Source organism: Mus pahari, chromosome 6, assembly GCF_900095145.1.
Source record: "Mus pahari chromosome 6, PAHARI_EIJ_v1.1, whole genome shotgun sequence".
In the NCBI taxonomy this organism is placed as follows: Eukaryota; Metazoa; Chordata; class Mammalia; order Rodentia; family Muridae; genus Mus; species Mus pahari.
This window is the reverse complement of record NC_034595.1, coordinates 100570872-100584547: the sequence shown is the minus strand read 5'-3', so window position 1 is coordinate 100584547 and position 13676 is coordinate 100570872. Positions and strand designations below refer to the sequence as shown.

Below are 13676 nucleotides of genomic sequence, written 5' to 3'. Positions count from 1 at the left end.
AGAAACCCTGTCTCGAAAAACAAAAAAACAAAATTAAAAAACAAACAAACAAACAAACAAACAAAAAAACCAAAGCTGACAAGGGCTGCTCACTGCAGAGGCCCTTGGAGGGCCAAGAGCGGGCTTTACCCTGTCTTCCTTATAAATCTGGAGTTTTAACAAATATGTGGCCATGGGATCCTACACGAGTCACCACAGTAGGCAGAGCCTGCAGCATCCACTTCTGCTGCACAGAATTTTTTCCACGGCACACTTTCCTTTAGCTTCTTGGAAAAATATAGTAAAAGCTTTGGAGAAAGGATTATTTACATAAATAAAAACCACAGCAGAAAGATGGGCACATCATAGGCTCTGTTCCCCTCTCATGGATACCTTGGTGTTTCTGGATCTCACAACTGTTTTACAGAATGTTGTTACATCTTAGCAAACCCAGGCCCACCTAACCTAATGACCTGGTCTTTCTTTGCCCCCAACTCCATGAACCAAGTGACGCAGCTAAGCCAGAGCCTCCCCGCTTCACAAGCTATTTGAGTCTCGGTTTACAGCATGAGCTGACTTCATTTCCTTACCGGAGATATTTCAACAGCCTTCCTCCTCCCTTAGCACAGGGATGATGGGAAATCAGACCCCCAAAGACATCACCGCGAGGGGTGCTCTGTGGTCTCGCCAGACACAACATCTTGAGCTACCAGTTTGTGTGGTGTCTGAAAGACACCAAGATGGCAGCCACTTGAACATTTAAGGATCTTTGGTGCCTCTGAAGGGCTGAGTCAGTCTAGAGCTCCCTGGTACAATCTGGGAGGCCAAGCCTTAGACAACGGTGACTAAGGTGACCAGGAGGTAATCCAGTCAACCATAACTGCACTTTCACTTTAAAACAAATATTCTTTTTTAACTTTGAAAGTGTGTATGTGTGCACATGGGCCACAACATATATACACATCAGAGGACAACTTGTAAGAGGTAGTGCTTTCCTTCCATTGTGGGCATGAGCTCTGGGGAGCAAGCTCAGGTTGTCAGGCCTGGTGGCAAGTCCCTTTATCCGGGGAGCCATCTCTCAGGCCCCAAAAGAACATACTGTTTATGTTAGTATTTTATGTATAAAATGCACACATGGGGAAAGGTCATCATGGGGAAGGAGCTTAAAGAGTCTGATAGGCCATCCTGTAGCCGACGGATGCACAGACCAGTGTCCCTCAGGCTGTCACATCCAGAGAGATGAGACCTGGCCAGGTTCAGTTACTCACTTGGTTCAGCTTCCAGTGGAACTCCGCGGGCCTGTATTTCTTCTCCTCAGACGGGTCCTGACGGAGGAGGAAAACGAGTCTGCACCCGTGGACGTAGAGAGAATAATGGTGTCGGTTCATATCTGCAAAGACAGACAGTGTCTGTGGGTAAACTGCCAACCTCAGGCCCAAGGGGAGAGTAAGGACTGGCTCCTCAATGGATTTAAAGATTCGATCTGCACAAATGAACCCTCCAGTCGGGCCAAGACAGGGATTAGAAACAGACACACAGGGGCTTTACTGAGTAAAACTGATACGTCCCCAGGCTAGGTCTTGTCTCTCTTGAGGGCAAAGTGTCCCATCATAGAACAGAGAGTAGCCAGAGGACCCAGTCCCTCTGAGGAGACTCTGAAGAACACCAGTCAGTCCGGGGACACAACAAACCTGTTTTATCCGAACTGCAGAGAACTGTCTCCTTCTTCCGGCCAAAAGGCCCATGCCGCATCCACACGGAGATTGTAAAGGGTTCTTTAGGGTCAAGGGTCACAACACCGTCTGGAATCCTCACTGCCTGCGTGCCATTGAACTCAAAGACCTGGTCACTGTCGTGGCCGTTGTCAGTGGGGAGGCCCACTGTCCAGTTGAAGGAGCTACTTGGGGACGGGAGCAGCTCCGAGGTGCCAGCAGCAGCCCCTGAAACCACAGGGACAGGACTGTGAGTTCCACGGGGAACAGGGAGCTTGGGAGTGGTTCAGGGCCTCACTAAGGGGTGGCTCTCAGCTCAGGGTAGGAACACTTTCGGATTTGGTTTTGCTTTTCCTGAAAAGTAAGTCATTTTTCCTGTCTTAATGAAAATGTAATAGTAATAGTACACAGACAGTAATCTCAGTACCTGAGAGGCAGGGCTGCCAAGCTCAAAGCCTGCCTGGGCTACAGAGTGAGAGACACAAAATACCAACACCAACACCAATATCAACACACACACACACACACACACACACACACACTCACTCTCTCTCTCTCTCTCTCTCTCTCTCTCTCTCTCATACACACACTCATATAGGCACATTCTCACACATGGACACACTCTCTCATATGCACACCCATAGACACTCTCACACACTCTCACGAAAACACAAACTGTGGATTTTTATTTTGTTTTAAGGAGAAGAATGAAGAAGATAAAACATAGCCAGGCATGATACATAGGCCTTTGGAGGCAGAGACAAGGACAGACATCTCTCTGTACATTCAGATTGCCTGGGTTACAGAGTGAGATTCAGAGATTCAGGCCAGCCAAAGCTACTGCAGTGAGACCCTATTTCAAAACAAACAACAACAAAATTATTTTAGATGCTCCTGCCCAAATATACACTTTTGTGTGTAAATACTTCTATCCCTTTTTATGAAAATATGAGTGGCGTGTGCATGTGTGTACATGTTTGCATGTATGTGGGCATGCATGTATATGGGTATGCACATATATGGACAGCCTTTATAAGGCTGTGGGAAGGAACCATGAAAAAATATGAGTTCAAAAAAAAAATATATATATATATAAAATTTCCCAAGAGCCCAGGCATGGTAGGACTGGCAGCCTCAGATGCCATCTACCTAGTTTGTGCTTGCATCCATAGTCAGGTCTCTGAATTCACTTGCAAAAGTGCTTGCTGTCTCTTTCTAAGAATCAAGGGGCTGGGGTCCTGGAATGCTGACTTGTGGGATGATCAGGAGTAAACCTGCTGTAAATGATTGAATTGATATGGGCTTTGGCCAGCAAGAGATTGAGCAAACTCAGGGAAAGAACTGCTTTGAGAGCTAACACAACTGTTTTTAGATTTTTTTTCTGGCTTTCTGATATTTTTTTTTTTTTGGTCAGAAAAACCTGAGAATTACTTTTAGATTTCTCTAACAGGATTTTGCCTTAGCTGGAAAATCCAGGGATTTTTTTTTTTTTTCTGGCAGCTTTTCTGACTTTGATTGTAAAACCTATGAGCTATCCAGAGAGCTTTTAGCATTTTTTTTCTAGCACCAGAGAGCTGTCTCCTAAAGAAAGCTGTGTCTAAGAGAGCTGTCTCAAGCAGAGATCTATCTGGAAAGCTGTCTCGAGCAGAACATAGACTGTCAGGCTGTAACCACGATTTCACTTAAGAGTTCTTTCTTTCTCTGCTCCCATACACCCCTTCCTCAGCACCCCTCTCCAAGCCGAGGCTCGTCTTTGGCACACCTCCAGCCCACAATGTATTTTTTAATTAAACTGGAATCCTGCTGTATCTGCAATACATACTTACGTACCTTCTCCTTATTCTTCTATAGCACAACTTAAAGTGGCTGCATAGCACTTCACTGCATAGATACAATGTAATTTACTTAATCCTCTCTCTGGGACAAGGACTAAGCATCTATGTGTCTGATGATTCTGACCTTAAGGATAAACTAGAACTGGAACTACTGCACCAAAGAACAGGGAGAGGAGAGAAGGCAATGATGTGACTCAGCACAGTCCCCAGAACCTGAGAAAATCCTATCATGAGACATCCTCTGACTTCTGCATGAACACCACGCCAAACATGCCCCCCCACACACATAAAATAAAAAAAATATATATATATAATTTTAAAAAGAGCAAAGAGAAGATTTACAACCGTCAGGACATACTGTCAGGGTAAACATTTTGTCCTCCCTTCTCAAGCTGGGACTGAACTCAGAGCCTCATGCATTAGGTAAAGCACGTGCCTTTCAAACAGTGTGCCCTATGTGGCCTAAACCAGACCTCATGGCTCAAATGATCCCCTGCTGCAACCTTTAGAATAGCTGATTACAGAGCACATCCCCAAACCTGGTTCCTTGTTCTTACATCACCCATCCCTGGATGACTCTCAATAGACGTTACTGTATTTGAAACACGGGCTCTTCAGTGCAGACACATGTAATTCTGAATTGATTCTGCGGGTCTGTATACTCCCCACGCCCATCCTGAATGAAACCCAGTCTGCAAGGCAGCAAAAGCCACTTCAGAACATCGTGGCTGTTCTACCCATCATTTTACTGACCAAGTCACAAGGGCTGGGCTCCTAAGGAACCCACCTCCCTAAGACTGAGGGCTCCAGACAACAGACCTCCTTACCACAGAGCCGGTGGAGGGACTTCTCAGAGTAGGTATCTCGGTCACAGCCTTTCCCTATGTGGCTGGTCTCCAGCTCCACTGTGGCCTGCACAGAGGCAACAGGCTCGTCACAGGTCTCCAAGTGGATGCTCGGGAAGACAGCCAAAGCACCCGTGCCGGGCTCATACTCAACTCTGCTGCTCCAGCCTGCGTTGGCCCATGGATGGGCGTGAGAGAAAGAAAGGAAGCTCACAACCACGTTTTTCTATGGTGCGTTCGCTTCAGAATGGACGTAGGAGCTAAAGGGACGGCAGCTCACCTTGCCACCCGGGGCTGCAAGTGGGCTTGACGCTGATCTTCACTAGGACGTCCTCGGTGGCTCTTTTCTTCCCACAGTCATAGGCTGTGACTGTGAGCTTATACTGATGCTCTTTGCCATAGTTTAGCTTCTCTGTGTTTTTAATATAACCTGGCAGAAAAGGGAAGCAACAGTGCGAACCATCTTTACTTGAGCTGTGAGGGAGGGACAGACAGAGCCTGAAGTAAACCGAGTCCCGAGATCACAGCACTCTGCCGTCCTGCCAGAGCTGAAGAACACAGGGACTCCACGCCTGAGAATGCCAGGACTGTTTGAACCCACACAGCCCATCGCCCGCTTATTCTTGTATTCTTTCTATACTGGTTTTAACTGTGTAGCTCTGGCTGTCCTGGAACTCATATTATGTAGGCCAGGCCAGACCTTGACCTCCCATGTGACGGGATTAAGGACATGTACCATTGACCTAACTTTTTAACAACGCTTTCATTTGGTGTATGGGTGGTTGTACACACGCCTCCTCAGTGTGTGGAGGTCACAGGATGACCTTCAGGAGCTAGTTCTCTCATTATGCCATGGCTCTGGGGTTGAAATCATCAGGTCTGGGTGTCAAGTGCTTTTAGTCGAGGTGCCTTGCCTGCCCAGATTTTATATTAGCATTTAATACTTTATACTTAATAAGGCAAAATGACAAGTAGTTCAAATACCAACACAACACCAAATATTCATTAAATATTTCTTCTAAAAGATTTATTTTGTTAAAGAAAATCTGAGGGCTGGGGACATAGGATGGAAGAAGTAGCTTTGAGCCCCCTCCCCCTCCCCCCCCCTTTGAGCCCCCTCCCCCGCCAGACTCTACAAACCAAGAGTCATTGCACACACCTGGAATCCCAGCACTTGAGAGGCAGAGGCAGGAAGATTTAAAAATTCAAGGTCATACTGAGCTACACACCAAGTGCAAGACTAGCCCGAGCTGCATGAAACTATCTTCCCTCAAAAACAAAAACAAAAACAAAAAACATTGAGGAGCCAGGAAATGGTGGTGCATGCCATTAACCCCAGCAGTGGGGGATGGCGAGGGCAGGAGCAGGTGATCCTGAGGTCCAGGCCAGCTTGGCTGCAGAGTGAGTTCCAGGACACACAGGGCCTTTGATTTAAATGAGTTTGTTTTTATTTCACATATGTGTGAGTGCCTGCATGCATGTCTATACACCACACACGTGTCTGGTGCCTTTAGATGCCAGAAGAGAGTGTTGGATTCTCCTGGACCTACATTTATAGGTAGCTGTGAGCAGCCTGATATGCGTGCTAAAGACTGAATGCAGGTCCTCTCTGTCGTGGGTCTGTGGAGCTGTCTCTCCTGACCCAACAAAGTCTCACATACAAAAGGCACGGTTCTACCAGAGACTGCAGTGTGCGTCAACTTATGACGGAGACAGCGTGTTAACATCGAGAAGTTATTTCACGAGCTGCAAAGAAGCTGAGTTCTTATGTTCCTCCCATCAGTTACTCAGGAGCCAAGGTTCTGGCAGGGGAAGGAGGATATAAACCCCCATCTTAGCTACAATCCCAGCAATTAGCAGGCTGAGGCAGGAGAATAACAGATGTGAGACCACCTCAGGCTATACAGGAAGACTCTGGCTCAGTTAAGAACACACACTGCTCTTCCAGAGGACCCATCCCAGAACCCACAGTGCATGGCTCGCAAATGCCTGCAACTCCAGCTACACCTCTGGGCTCCCAATGTACCTGCACTCCCACGCACGGATCTACATAGAGACACGTAATTAAAAATAATAGTTTAGCCTGGCACACACCTTTAGTCCTAGTACTTGGGAGAGAGGCAGAGACAGGCCTATCTCTGTGAGTTTGAGGCCAGCCAAGTCTACAGAGTGAGTTCAGGATAGCTGGGATACACAGAGAAACCCTGTCTCAAAAAAAACTAAATAAATAGCGCTGGTGAGATGGCTCAGTGGGTAAGAGCACCCGACTGCTTTTCTGAAGGTCCGGAGTTCAAATCCTAGCAACCACATGGTGGCTCATAACCATCTGTAACAAGATCTGACTCCCTCTTCTGGAGTGTCTGAAGATAGCTATAGTGTACTTACATATAATAAATAAATAAATCTTTTAAAAAAAACCAACTAAATAAATAAATGTTTATATAATACACATATTAAAATAAATTTTATATTAGTTTATGTTATTTAATTAGTATACTTAATAACATTACATTATTTTATGTAAAAATAAAATAATTTTAGAGAGAAAGAAAGAGGAAGGAAGGATGGACAAACTAACCCTCACCTATAGGATGCGGCAAAAGGAGCTATAGCGTAGCCCGGTATGAGAACATTTGCCTAGCAAGCACAAAGCCCTGCACTGGATACTCATGTAGGGTGTGTGTAAAAGATAACTACAGGGACCACACACCCAGCTGCAGGAGGACGGAATAAGAAGACTGACATTAAATGAGGAATTGGGTTGGAGACGGACATCCCCGAAGAGCCCAGGCTTGAGAGCGGTTTCAGACCAGACTCGCAGCAGCCTGCAAGCTCCCGTGCTGGGCCAGCACGGGGAAGCCGGGGTAGCCTCTGACCTCACGGGAGGGGCCAGGCCCCACGAGGCTCCTCTGTCCTTACCGTCTTTGTCCACAGTGAACGGCACGTCTGGGGTGAGTATCTCGTAGCTGCAGATCTGGCTGAACTGCGGGGAGCAGTCTGCGTCCACAGCCTCCACCCTGAGGATGCTGCCGTGCTGCCTGCCCTCCACCACGGCCGCCTTGTACGACTTCTCCTTGAACACGGGGGCGTACTCATTCACGTCGTTCACCTGGATATGCACGGTCGCTCTGGACAAGAAGGGGGAAGGTTGTTGTTGGGGGGGGGGGTCTGTCCTGCCTTTCCCCCCCAAAAGCAACAAGTCTTTTCCTGATACTGTTTTGTGCGCTCCCTACAATGAAGCCAGACTATAAACTGAATTACATTCCGTTTAGTTTGGCACAGAGACATGGGAAGTTAAAACCCAGACACGAGCTGATTGTTCCACGCTCTGAGATTAAGGCGGCTGACTCAGAAAACCAGTGTAACTAAAGAGACAGGATTTTCTTTCAGTGTGGGGGCAAGACATGAAGGGAGATGAATTCATCAAACAGGTATGTACTTTCTCTGGCCATGAAATTAAGATACATTATTACAGAATCTTATAAACATTCAGCCAAAGGAAGAAGGGTGAGAAAACAGATTAACAATTTCAGTATATGAGCTAAAATAAATTCTGAGGTAAAGAAGTGGGTCAGTGGATGAAACGCTTCCCACGAAAGTATAAAGGCAGGAGCGATGAGTCCCAGCACCCACAGAAATGGGAGACTGGTATGCCTGCTCATCTGTAATGCCCTGCGTGGGACTGCAGGACAAGCTGGCAAGCTGGGCTGGCCAAAACGGTGAGGTGAGCGCCATCTGCAGGGAGAGGCCGACCATCTCCACACAGAAAGCTGAGTGCAGCTGAGAAACGCAGGCACGCACCCCAGGATATCCACACACATTACACGCACATGTAAAAACAAAGAAATTCTGCCCTCCTCTGAAGGAGGCCATCACTACTGGGATGTCATCCAGATTATACAAACACAGGCCTATAGCCTTCCCTCCCTGCCACTTCTGGGCACCACCAAACCAGCCTCCAAATGATGACACTTTGGGCTTCAGGGGCTTCTGGATTACCAGGTATCATCATCTTTTGAGAGGACAGATCTGTAGCAGAGAGCCCATGTAATATGCACAGCCCCGTCCATCCTTAGCACATACTCAAACTCTTCTCAATGAATAAAACGTCACTGTGTGAGACGGTCACACATTACTCTCACCACTGCAACACACTATGTTGTTCACCTGCAAGCATCCCGACCCACGCTCATCTATGTGGTGTGCCCTTACCATGTCCTGTGACAGTCTGTGGCCCACAGAGTGTAGACACTGAGGGGACTCAGTACTCTACATTAAATCTGTGTGGCGTTGAAGGGCTGGTGAGGAAAGTCTAGACTTTTAAACTTGTCTCTTCTGTTGGAGTTCCGCCCTCTGCTGGCAGGAGGCACGTGAACTCCACGCAGGATGGAGGAGGCCTGTCTGCTTCCTCTACAAGCTAGCCAGCTTACAGGAAATAATAAAAATAACAGAACCATCTCCTTAGGGAAAAGGTCAATACAGGAGGACCTTGTGCGTCTGTCTGTCTACCTCAGCCTTCCAAGAACAGGCATGAGCCGCTCTTCCCACTGGGACTTTAGTTTCTGTACCGAGAATTCTCGGTGGGATAAACCATTCATTCTCATTCCAAAGCCTGTTTCCAGCAGGTTCTACCCAGAAGCTGGACACTAAAGGGGACATGCAGGCTGGAGCCCACCCGACAGAACCCTCGGTACTCTTCCTGGGGCCAGCTCCTGACTGCCCCCCCCCCCGCGCATGCGCACTCCCCTCCTGGGCGGCTCTCTCTGGACGCCGTCCTGCCCACGTACTTGTGAGACTTTTTCGCGCCGGTGCCATCGGGTCCCTTCCCGCAGTCGTAAGCCTGGATGGTGAATGTGTAGTCTTTCTGTAGCTCACAGTCCAGTTTCTCTTTTGACCGGATTATTCCCTCACCCGTGGACTTATCCACTACCACGGCATCAAAGGGGACATTCTGCCCGTGAATTTTAAAGCCACAAATCTCACCTGGGGAGTAAACCGGAATGGGTTAGTCCATCTGCCCCTCGAACCGTCTGCACATTGCCCTCCGCCCCCAAAGAAAATAGACGACAACATCTTAGCAGCCAGGGGGTCTGGAGGGTCCGTGGACAAAGCGGGGACACTGTGCGGTAGCACGGGTGAGTTCGGGGGGCTTTATTAGAAGCGCTCTGGCTTTCCAAGCAACTGGTTTACTTTGCATCCATTCATGCAGGGATACAAGAGAGAGAACAAAGACAGGCATTCCACAGGAGCACTTAGGATGGCCGGAAGGTAAAAGGAGTGACAGCCAAGGCCAGGCTGTCCAGGCGACCCGAGCGAGCACTCGCTCGGCAGCTCTTTGGGTTTGGGAAAGGATAAAATACAGAGTTAAGCATCGAGAGAAGACGTGGAATCAGCATCATAATTACAGAAATTCTGTCAAGGAAAAAAAAAAAAAGAATAAAAAGTCTTCCTGTGCAATGAGCCTGGCTAAAATTAGGGAATCAAAACAAACCGCTAAATCAAAGTAGTAGAAATACCAAGTTTTCAGGCATCCATTTCAACGGCTGGTATCACTGTCTGTTACAGGAGGGGTATTAGGTTTCCTTAGCTCTGGGCTTCACACTACGGAACCTAAGAGGGACGCCAGCCCGGGAACTTCACTAGTTCTGCGAAACTGTCCTGGTTAGAAAGGTCCGAGGTTCCACGCCTGCCCGTGGGAGTACAAATTTAATGCCTTGATGCATATGTGAAGCTACAAAATGTATTTCATATAAAACAAGACTGTGCTCTTCCACAAGTCCAATGAATAGGAGAAAAACAGTGCTAAGCAAGAAAGCCCAAGTAAACAAAACCATGTGGTCCTGAACATGTAGTTCAAATGGATGTCTGAGTTCTAGATATTTCTAACCAAGGGTCTGGTTACATACAATTTCCATAAATACACTTAAAAAAAAACAAAAACAAACTAGGAGGATAAATAGGGAGAAACGGCATGGCAGTTGCTTCTGTTTAATGGCTGATTCCCAATTTTATAAACAAGTTAGTGGGTTAATATTCATAAAAGGGAGACAAAGAACCCTTCATCACCTTCTTTGGTGACTGTCACCTCAAAACTCTCTAAAGGGAAAAAAGACAAACCCATGTCAGTAATTCAGGAAAGAGCGACTGGGGAATCACAAGGAGACAGTCAGAGCTGCGACACTGTTACTTCGAAAAGCTGGACAGGTCGCCAACACAGGCTAACCACACAGCTGCTACACTGTTAGGAGAGAATTCCTGGCACCCATTGCTACTCTGAATCCTACTTACCATAAACTATGTAACTTCACAACTGAACTCACTCAGGGATGAGACATTCAATGCTGTTAAGGTTTCCCTTCCCGACAACCCAACGCCCCCCCACCCCTTACCCCTCCATCCCCCAATCCGTCATTAGGACTTTCCCTCTGCTTCCACCTCACAAATGCTGAGGGGACTAAAAGCATGTACCACTTCAACATGTGACATGGGTCTGAGCTCTGAATGCAAGGTTTGTGGTGCCAGGCTACCACATTCCCAGCCTGAGTTACTACTCTGCCCAAGGCAGAGCACATAATGATGCAGTTAGGTTAAGCATTTCTCCCTTTGACCAGCAACATGGCTTACTGTCTGCTACCTGGACGACTACAAGAAGAAGATGTGCCTGGAGCCACAAAAGCTCTTGGCTACCAGAACACTTCCTGAGAGGTCCAGTCATCCAGCCAGACTTAAGTTGCTTCCTCTCCAGGCCAGGCTTGGGGACAGTGAACAGCTGGCCTGCATACCTGCAAAGCGGAGCGGTGAATCTTTATCCAGGGCGATGAGGGGAGGGTCTAGCAGCACCGTGTTATCGTTCTCGGTGACTATCCCGTGGTAGGTGGGCTCGAGCCATGGTTTGTGCTTGTTAACTGGTGGGAGAAAAAGGAAAACATGGTAAGATTGGGATCGCTGCTTCAGAGCTCTGCTGCCTTTGAAGATGAACATGTGTCGTCTAGCTTCCACACAAGTGCACGTGCACACAGGAAAGCAAAACCAGAGGCACCTAAATCAAGGAGAGCAAAGAGACTGATCATCTGAAAAGGGCGACCTGTGGTTTGGTTATGGGAGTGCTCACTTAAATTCTAACCCAGATCATGAAGACAAAAATTGACTCCTTCCCTCCACAAGAGACTCCTAGGATATGAGCTCTGACAGAGCAGCCTCAGGAGGGTCAGCATTCCCACCCTTCATCCCCATGGAGGCAGGACGGGATGGCACAATAGCAGGGATGCCTGAGGGCATTGACAGAATCCAGTAAAGCTCATAGCAGCACGGGCCTGCCTTCATCAAAGGGCTCAAGTGAACAGAAGGCATTTCTACTATGCAATGGGAGATGGGCAACTCANCCACTGCTGAGACCCCAGTATATTTTATATGAATCACAATAAGAAGGAAGCTGGGACAACTCGGGGGATCAGCCCGAGGCAAACTGCTCACAAACAATGAAGACTCAGACACATCTCATCATCCTCTAGTTTTAGGGTTCTCTCTGTCTCTCTGTCTCTGTCTCTGTCTCTATCTCTCTCTCTCCAAGCTGAAAACCCTAGTCTGGTTTCAAATTTAACCTTCCTGCTTCTGCCTCCCAAACTGCTGGGATCACAGCTGCACATCAATGAATCCCTCTCCAATCTTCCATTTTACAAGGCAAACTATTAATTTGGCTTGTAACTAATAGCAACATTTGATTCAAACTTGTATGGATGCTTTGCTTTACTAATAAAATTACAAGCATAATAAAATTGAATTTTATTCCAACACTTGAGTCCATAAGACTCTTAGTTTAACATGATGTCACCTTGCTTTTTCCAGAACCACAGGGATATAAAAATAGTAAGCATAGTGAAGTGTGGGGCTCCTGTACTGTCCTAACACAGAATGGGCAGGCTCACTGTAACAGAAAAGCTACAGCTGAAAGTGGTTAACAAATTTCAGAGGAGAAAATAACTTTATGGCGATTCATTTCACCACTACTCTGGGATTCTAATTTTGTAATTCACAATTCCTCAATTGCTCCTTTAAGCTGGCAGTATAAGGAGAGATATAGCCATTTCCAGAGGCTGAACTTTTCAATAATTAATGACTGATATTTTTAATATTTCATCACATTCAATTTGCATTATGAAAGATTTATAGAAACAAGTGACTGATGTTTCTGTAATCATCCTCTCTCCAACCACCAGAAGATTATGGGCTCAAAGTCAAGGAGCCCATCGGCCATCTCAAAGCCCTAGGGCTTCACTCCACTGCATGCCAGAACATCAAAGCCGGCTACATTCCTAACAGCAAACCTCACGATCACACCTGTAAGAGTGTGGGTTTTCTGGGGTTACTTTCAGGCAAAAATGATCTTTGTGACTACAGATCTTAATGATTGGAAACTTGGTTTTAGAATCTATGAATGCCAGGCGGCAGTGGTGCATGACTTAATCCCAGTACTTGTGAGGCAGAGGCAGGTGGATTTCTGAGTTTGAGGCCAGCCTGGTCTACAGAGTGAGTTCTAATATAGCCAGGGCCACTCAAGAAAACCCTGTTTCAGAAAAACACGAACAATCAGTAAGAACAGTGAACCTCAGGGTTAACTTCAAACAGGAAAGCTTATCCCAGCACATCCTAATTCTGTGGGCTAAAGAAAGCGGCTCTCCTGCCCAAGTCACACAAGTAAGAGATTCTGCCAGGTTATTTTCAGATCCACTATGTGCCACAGAGCCCAACACCAATCACACTCGCCTCGACACGTCTTCCTCTTCTGTTTTATATCTTCTATGTGTAAAAATCCATTGGCTGAAAGAATGAATTTGACGTATGCATGCTATATCAGAATACCTATGCTGGCCATCCTATAAGTTTCAACCATCTTTAATGCATTTCAACTATAAGTGAACCTATAAAATCCAAGACAAACTGAATCTTGATCCATCAAAGGCTCTGCAATCCTGGAGTGCTGCCACCAGGTGGCAGCAGGTGCTAGGGTTTTCATGCTTGAAATTATGCTTTGTTTTTGTTTTTGTTTTTTGTTTGTTTGTTTTTTTGAAATTATGCTTTGAAAAATAACTTCTAGCCCACCCCCTGGCTACGAAAGGAGTATCAGCAGCCCCCGTTAAGATGCTCGGGGTGGAAAAGTACCTGCGACTATGTTCTCAATTTCTACTTAGGCATAGTGTCACATGCCCACAATATTCTGCAAATTCAGGAGGCAGAGGAAAGAGGATCCCAAGTTCCAGGGGTAGCAAGGGCTTCGTAGTTAGACTAGTCAAAAATAAGTGAGTACA

General features: G+C 46.7%; 1 protein-coding gene across 4 annotated transcripts in view; it reads right to left on the bottom strand.

Annotated features, from left to right (window-relative positions):
• The window catches only part of Clstn1 (calsyntenin 1), a 56818-nt gene that overhangs the window by 11662 nt on the left and 31480 nt on the right, over positions 1-13676 (bottom strand). For 2 of the 4 annotated variants that reach the window (XM_021199684.1, XM_029539733.1), the window contains exons 2-9: positions 11154-11276; positions 10438-10467; positions 9159-9354; positions 7291-7499; positions 4652-4801; positions 4354-4539; positions 1671-1919; positions 1248-1369 (exon numbers count right to left, since the gene is read on the bottom strand). In XM_021199684.1, the coding sequence (XP_021055343.1) occupies positions 1248-1369; positions 1671-1919; positions 4354-4539; positions 4652-4801; positions 7291-7499; positions 9159-9354; positions 10438-10467; positions 11154-11276 (1265 nt within the window). The remainder of the gene's footprint in view (positions 1-1247; positions 1370-1670; positions 1920-4353; positions 4540-4651; positions 4802-7290; positions 7500-9158; positions 9355-10437; positions 10468-11153; positions 11277-13676) is intronic. The other 2 variants (XM_021199685.1, XM_029539734.1) reach the window with 1 other exon arrangement.